General features: G+C 56.1%; 1 protein-coding gene across 1 annotated transcript; it reads right to left on the reverse strand.

The window, feature by feature from the left end:
* Window positions 1–417: 417 nt before the first annotated feature.
* On the reverse strand, window positions 418–6895 carry LOC103270188 (chymotrypsinogen B). Its single transcript, XM_008067737.2, has 7 exons — window positions 6826–6895; window positions 2867–2970; window positions 2687–2766; window positions 2511–2589; window positions 2166–2346; window positions 1103–1236; window positions 418–637 (listed from the first exon to the last, which is right to left on the reverse strand). The coding sequence occupies exons 1-7, from the start codon at window positions 6875–6877 to the stop codon at window positions 476–478; spliced, it is 792 nt and encodes a 263-aa protein (XP_008065928.1). The 5' UTR covers window positions 6878–6895; the 3' UTR covers window positions 418–475.
* Window positions 6896–7841: the final 946 nt, after the last annotated feature.

The following is a 7841-nucleotide window of genomic DNA, read 5'->3' on the forward strand; positions in this document are numbered from 1 at the left end:
CTCAGGTGATCCTTCCTCTTCAGCCTCCTGAATAGCTGGGACTACAGGTGCATGCCACCACACCTGACTTTTTAAATTTTTGTTGTAGAGACAAGATCTCTGTGTTGCCCAGGCTGGTCTCGAACTCCTGGGCTCAAGCAATCCTCCTGCCTCAGCCTCCCAAAGTGCTAGGAGTATAGGCATGCACCACCACACATGAGAAATTAGGTCTCTTAAGGACCTAAATTCAAAATCCGGGGTGGAGTCCTGAGCAGGGAAGAGACACAGAGACCTCATCTTTTTGAGACAGCTGGTTGCTGGGGGTACCTGTAGCTTGGAAAGGGAACAGTAGTGCCTCCCCTTGGAGGGTGACAGGAACAACTTCAACCTCACATCCCCGGGGGCCACACAGAGAGACACATGCGACGCAGTCAGTGCTTCTGAACAGATGCTTTTAATGGGGAATCTTGGGGCGGGGGTGGCAGGAGCCACGGGCTCAGTTGGCCGCCAGGATCTCCTGCACCCAGGGCATGAGCTCAGTGACGCGGGCGTAGACGGCAGGTGTGGAGGTGGAGCAGGTGCCGCTGCCCCAGGACACGATGCCCACCAGGGTCCAGGCTCCGTCCTTCTGGCAGACCAGGGGGCCGCCGGAGTCACCCTGCGGGAGGCAAGAGGACATGTCTCCAGGCCTGAAAGAGGTCCAGCCAGGGCCCTAGGGACCCTGGCCAGGCGGCTCCAGAGAGCGGTGCAGAGGAATGATAGCGTGGGCTCAGAGCTTGTGCCGAGGTCCTGAGGTCTGGGTCCAGATGGCAACCCCAGCTCTGCCCTGCTGGGGGGACCGGGCAGGTGGCTTCCCTCCCTAAGATGACAGATGCTCATCATCTGTCAGGTGGGCTGAACACCAGCTCAGAGGGCTAGTGTGAGGGTGAGGTCCCCTTAGGAAGCCCCCGCCTCCCCGGCCCCAGGGAGCCCTCCGCAGCGTCTGTGAGCTTCAGTCTCGGCCTTCACTGGACACTAGTAAGGAGTGAGGTGAGTAGATGAGGCCAGAGAGGAGGCCAGGCCTCCAGGGCTGGGGCCCTGGGCACAGTCGGCAAGGTGGGCAGGGTGGCCAAGCGACCCATACCATGCAGGAGGAGACGCCGCTGGCCCCAGCGCAGACCATCACGTCGGTGATCTTGCTACCCCAGAACTTCTTGCAGTCAGCGTTGGACACGAGGGGCAGGGCTGCCTGCTGCAGCTTGTCGGGGGTCTTGAGGGCTGCAGGACAGGAGTGGATGGGTCAAGGCTCCTTGGGCCACCCAGCCCACCTTGGTGGAGAGACCTGTGGCCCCGACATCCTGCCCTCCCCTGCACCATCTTCCTCTTCGCCATGATCGTGGTGATGGAAACAACCCTGAGCCCTGAAAACGTCATGCGTGTGGCCTTTTCGCATAGCACCCCAGGCCAGGGAACGAGGCACCCTCTCGTCTTGAGGGAGCTCCAGGCTAGACCTGGCACCTTCCTCTCCTTGCAGCTCAGCCGGACTCCCGTGGAGAGGCACTTCAGACACGTGCTGTTCAAGGACATCATCAGCGGGCCTGGGGTTTATTTGCGTTTGGTAGATATTTGACTCAAAGGATTTTCTTTTTCTATCTTTCTCTTTCTTTTCAAATCAGGATCTCACTCTGTGACCAGGCTGGTGTGCAGTGGTATGAACATGGCTCACCGCAGCCTCATCCTCCTGGCAATCCTTCCCCCTCAGCCTCCTGAGTGGTTGGGACTCCAGGCATGCACCACTATACCCCGAAAATTTTTGATTTTGGTAGAGACAGGGCTTCTGTGTTGCCCAGGCTGGTCTTAAATTCCCAGGCTCAAGTGATCTTCCTGCCTGAGCCTCCATAAAAGCTAGAACTACATGCACACACCACTATGACTGGCTATTAAGGGAATTTTTGTAGCAATAGGGTTTTGCTATGTTGCCCAGGCTGGTGTTGAACTCCTGGGCTCAAGCAATCCTCCCGCCTCAGCCTCCCAAAGTGCTGGGGTTACAGGCATGAACGACTGCACTCAGACAGGAGGATTTCAATACGGAAACAGGCAAATCTATGACTGTCGGAATTTAGACCAAAACATGAAGGGCCTCGGGGTCACCCGGAGACGCCGCCTGACACCAGGGGCAGCCCCGCCCCGGACGCCGGCGCTCTCACCGTTGTACTTGGTCTTGCCCCAGCCCGTGGTGGCGCACAGCGTGCCCGCGGGGAAGTCGTCGTCGGCGCTGGGCAGGCACACGGCGGACACGGTCTGGGAGAACTGGGCGGGCGTGGCCAGCTTCAGCAGGGTGATGTCGTTGCGCACGGTGAGCATGCTGAACTTGGGGTTCTTGAAGACCTGCGGGCGGCCAGAGCGGGCTGAGGCCTGGGAGGGGTCGGAACTGCAGGTGCCCAGGAGACGCGCTCCCTCCCCGGGGCCCCCCCAGGAGCCGAGGGCCCACGGGAGCCCATGTCCCCAGCAGCCGGGGGTCCTCTCCCTCCCGCGCCCAGGGCCGGGCGTACCTTGGCGATCTGCAGGACCTGGATGTCCTCCTCGTCGGAGCCCTGGTCAAACTCCCCAGCCACGACCACGTCGGAGGTCCTGGACAGAGCATGGAGGGGAGCACTCAGAATGAGCTCTGCCACCCTCCCCACGCCCATCGGGGATGGTCGCAGACCCGACGGCTGCTCGGCCTTACTTGACCCCGCAGTGGGCGGCGGTGACCACCCAGTCCTCGCTGATCAGGGAGCCCCCGCAGAAGTGGAAGCCGGTTTTGTCCTGGGGAGGAAGATGCACAGGGTGAGCAACTCCGGCCTGGGCAGCTCCCCCACCTGGCCGCCGCCCGCTGTGCCCCACACGGACAGAATCCCCCTCTCACCTGCAGGGACACCTGCCAGGGCCAGGAGCCGGGGATAGCGTCCTCTCCATTGACGATCCTGGACAGGCCACTCAGCACGGGGTGGATGGCGGGGACCCCGCAGCCTGGCGGGTGGGAATGGGGTGAGGGAGGGCTGAGGCCCTGAGCCATTGGAATCTCACCTTCCTGTATGCAGAACTCCCAGTTCTACCTCAGCCCGCCCAGGCCAGCCCAGGACCCCAGTGCGACATGCCACCTCTTCTGGAAACTTCTCCTGGTCCCCCAGCCTCTAGGCTCAAAGATTCCCCCACACGCAACCTGCTGACCCCAGTCATCCTTCCAGGGATGCAGGGGGACATGGCTGCCTCCACCTGGGACCAGTCCCTCTTGAAGGAGGCGAAAACAGGCGGGGCCATGGGTTGTCTGGGCTCGACCCCTGGGCCACCCCTTCCTTGCTGTGTGACCCTAGGCCAGTGGCGGCAGCTGTCCAGTCCTCAGTCTCCTCAGCTGTGAAGTGGGAGAACAACACGAGCTCCACAGGTCAAGGCTCATCTATTAGATGGGTGCGGGAGGAGACATGGAATGAAGACCTGGTAACCGAAAGCCTGTGGGAAATCTGGGACTCTGAGCTTGCTGATGGGGGACTGAAAAGGCGCCATTTCACACCACGCGGTGTGTTGAATCTGCATTTCTGAGATACTTCACACTTTCAGGAACTCTTCGTTGTAAAAGTTTTGGTTTTGTTTTTTTTCCTTCTTGAGTCAGGGTGTCTCTCTGTCGCCCAGGCTGAAGTGCAGTGGCACAATTACGGCTCACCACAGCCTCGACCTCCAGGGCTCAGGAGATCCTCCGGCTTCAGCCTCCCAAGTAGCTGGGACTACGCGTGCATGCCACCATACACAGCTAATTGTTAATTTTTTTGTGGAGATAGGGTCTTGCTCTGTCGATCAGGCTGATCTCAAATTGCTGGCCTCGAGTGGTCCTCCAACCTCAGTGTCCTAAAGTACTGGGATTATAGGCGTGAGTCATCACACCTGGCCTTGGTTTCCTAATTATTTAATACAACCAGATTTTGCCTCCCCGCCATAAAAAGACACATCGAAGAAGCGGAAAACAAACAGAACCAAGGGGAAGACAGGTGCATTTCATACGTCCATGGTGGGTTTGCTGCATCAGGACCAGATGAGTTCTCAGCACCTGGGCCCGGGCTTCATGGTTTGGTTTTACATTTGAGCAGCTGCAGGCTCTCCGACCAGCCATCCCCCTCTGGGGTCACACTGCCCTGCCACAAGCCCAGCACCTGCCTCTCCTGTCGCAGGAACACAGAGATGGGCAGGGCCCTTCCCTGAAGTTTGGTATCACCAAAAAGAAACAAAAAGTTGATACTGTCATAGCAAAAACAGAAATCAGTGGCACACAACAGAGTACATTACAGTGATTCGAGTGAATTCCTAATCTCCATGTCAGCACGGAGAAATTGAAAACATCCTGAAAATGGGAAAAGTATGTTGTAAAACTGAGGTAGCGTAGAATACTGTTATGTGAAATTTTGTTTTTTTTTTTTAGTCAGAGTCTCACTCTGTCACTCAAGGTGGAGTGCAGTGGCATGCTCACAGCCACTGCAGCCTTGATCTGCTGGGCTTAGATGACCCTTACGCCTCAGCCTTCCAAGCAGCTGGAACTACAGGCATGTGCCACCATGCCCTGCTTATTTTTTATTTTTAATTGTAGAGACGAGGTCTCGCCAGGTTGCCCAGGCTGGCCTCAAACCCCTGGGCTCAGGCAATCCTCTCGCCTCCGCCTCCCAAAGTGCTGAGATTAGAGGTGTGAGCCACTGCACCCGACCTGCTTATGTAAAATTGTAAAAACCTTATATATCACTATGGATTTATAAATGGGTAGTACATTGGATAAGCCCACATAAAATGATACACACAGTGAGTTCAGAACAAGGCTTGCCTTCCAGTGAGGGAAGGAGTAGGGAGAGCCAGGCTTTAGCTGAATGTGTTGTTTTTTTTTTTAATTTGAGTTGGAGTCTCACTCCATCGCCCAGGCTGGAGCCCAGTGGCACTCTCATGGCCACCCCAGTGTCGACCTGCTGGGCTCAAGCAATCCTTCCACCTCAGCCTTCCAAGTTGCTGGAACTACAGGCACGCGCTACCACGTCTAGCTAATTTTTTATTTATTGTAGAGATGAGGTCTCACCAAGTTCCCCGGGCTGGTCTCAGACCCGCAGGCTCAGGCAATCCACTCCCTTTGGACTCCCAAAGTGCTGGGGTTATAGGCTGAGCCACCAGGCCCAACCCTGTTAAGTTTTAAAAAGAAATATCTGAAGCAAATCTGCAGAAAGATTTGCCAAATTCAACTGTAGATACATGAATGGCATCATTACTATACTTTTTTTTTACTACTTCTTTATTTTCTATTTCATTTATTTGTTTATTTGAGAGACAGCCTCTTGCTCTGTCACCCAGGCTGAAGTGCAGTGGCATGATTCTGTGTGTGTGTGTGTTGGAGTCTCACTCTGTCACCCAGACTGGTGTGCAGTGGCTGCTCCCGGCCACTGCAGCCTCGACCTGCTGGGCTCCGGCGATCCTTCCGCCTCAGCCTTCCAAGTAGCTGGAACTATAGGCGCGCGCTACCACGCCTGGATAATTTTTTGATTTATTGTAGAGATGAGGTCTCACCGAGTTGCCCGGGTGGGTCTCGAACCCATGGGCTCAGGCAATCCACTCGCCTCAGCCTCCCAAAGGCGCAGGATTACAGGCTGAGCCACCAGGCCCAGCAGCAGTGGCATGATTATAGCTAACTGCAGCCTCAGTCTCCTGGGCTCAAGTGGCTACTCAGTAGCTGGGACTATACATGCCACTATACTCAGCTAATTTTATTTTATTTTTTTGAGTTAGAGTCTCACTCTGTTGCCCCGGCTGGAGTGCAGAGGCATGCTCATGGCTACTGCAACCTCAACCTGCTGGGCTCAGGTGATCCTATTGCCTCATCCTTCCAAGTTGCTGGAACGACATGCCCAGCTAATTTTTTGATTTATTGTAGAGACGAAGCCTCACCAAGTTGCCAGGCTGGTCTGAACCCCTGGGCTCAGGCAATCCACTCGTCTCTGCCCTCAAAGTGCTGGGATTACACGTGTGAACCACCATGCCCAGCATTTTTTTTTTGAGCTGGAGTCTCACTCTGTCGCCCAGACTGGAGTGCAGTGGCCGCTCCCGGTCACCGCAACCTCGACCTACTGGGCTCCGGCGATCTTTCCGCCTCAGCCTTCCAAGTAGCCGGAATTACAGGCATGCGCTACCATGCCCGGCTGATTTTTTTGATTTACTGTAGAGATGAGGTCTCGCTGCCCAGGTGGGTCTCGAACTCGCAGGCTCAGGCAATCCACTCACCTCAGCCTCCCAAAGGCGCGGATTACAGGCTGAGCCACCGAGCCCGGCTCCAGCATATTTTTTTTTAACTGTAGAGACTCACTGTGTTGCCTATTCTGATCTCAAACTCCTGACCTCACGCTGTCCTCCCGACATGGCCTCCCAAAGTGCTGGGATTACAGGCATAAGCCACTGCACCAGCACTAGCCTCTTTCTTTTTAAAAAATAGATAAAAACTCTAGGTGAAGGTCTTGAGTGGTCACACCTCACTCTGTCCACAGCAACCCATCCCGAGCTACTTCTAAAGCCTCAGACCACACCTGGGCCCAGTATTGTCTTTTTCATCCCTGGAGCAGGTGTGAGGGTTCAGAACGCCCCAGAAGGACCCGTCTCCTCCCTGAAACCTCAGGTTGTCTGTGCTGAGGATGAGGCCCAAGGGGCCAGGGTGGGAGGCTCAGATCTCCCTCATGGCCAAGCCCAGGCACCCTCAGGACAGAGCCCCTCTGACCCATCTGATGGGACCTGGCAGTGGGAGCCTCTGGGGTCTTAGGGACCTCCTCCCAGCCTCCCCAGGCCTGGCCGGCCACTGGACCCAGCACTCACCAAAGGCGGCCCCCACAAGGGCGAAGCAGGAGAGGAGCCAGAGACAGGCCATGGTGCTGGAGTCAGAGAAGTGTGGGGCTTTCCTGCTGCGGGTGCCCCTTTTACCTCCCCTGGGGCTCCCAAGCCCCGCCCACCACCTCTTGGCCCTGCCCAACCAGGGAGGCCTGAGACCACCCTCCCTGTTATCCAGGGACCTTGGGCGATAAGTGGGGGCCAAGCCCTTTGCACAGCCCAGCCTGGCTCTCAGCCGGGGACACCCTAGACCCTGGGAAAAGGGCAGCTGTCCTGTCCTGACATCACCCATCAGCCTGGGCAACTCAGCATTCCCAGAGTCAGCAGCCCTTCTGTTCCAGCTTTGGACTGAGGGCAGTCTCACCGCAGTGTTCACAGAATGCCAGCAGGGAGGCTTGCAGAAGGTCTTGTGGTACCAGGGCCCCAGGGCCGTGGCAGTGGCTGCAGGTTCTCAGCAAAGAGTGTTCAGTATAACATTCATCTCAAAGTCAAGGCTGGGCAGGAGGTGAACCATGATCCGTGCCCAGTCTCACAGAGTGAGACCTCGACTCAAAAATTAAATGAATAAATAAAAGTAAAGACTAGACCAGGCCGGGTGTGGTAGCTCACGCCTGTAATCCCAGCACTTTGGGAGGCCAAGGTGAGAGGATTGCCTGAGCCTATGGGTTTGCGACCAGCCTGGGCAACGAGGAGAGACCTCATCTCTACAATAAATACGAAATTAACCAAGTATGGTGGTGCATGCCTGTAGTTCCAGCTACTTGGAAGGCGGAAGCAGAAGGCCTGGCAGGTCGAGGCTGCAGTGGCCCTGAGTGTGTCACTGCACTCCAGCCTGGGCAACAGAGTGAGACTGACTCAAACAAACAAAAAAAGACTAGGCCAGGCACAGTGGCTCATATCTGTAATCACAGCACTTTGGGAGACTGAGGTGGGAGGATTGCTTGAGTCCATGAGTTCAGTGCCAGCCTGGACAACACCTTGTCTCTACAAAAAAAAAAAAAAAA

This window comes from Carlito syrichta, unplaced genomic scaffold, assembly GCF_000164805.1.
Source record: "Carlito syrichta isolate Samal-C Ts95f unplaced genomic scaffold, Tarsius_syrichta-2.0.1 Scaffold309739, whole genome shotgun sequence".
Classification (NCBI taxonomy): domain Eukaryota; kingdom Metazoa; phylum Chordata; class Mammalia; order Primates; family Tarsiidae; genus Carlito; species Carlito syrichta.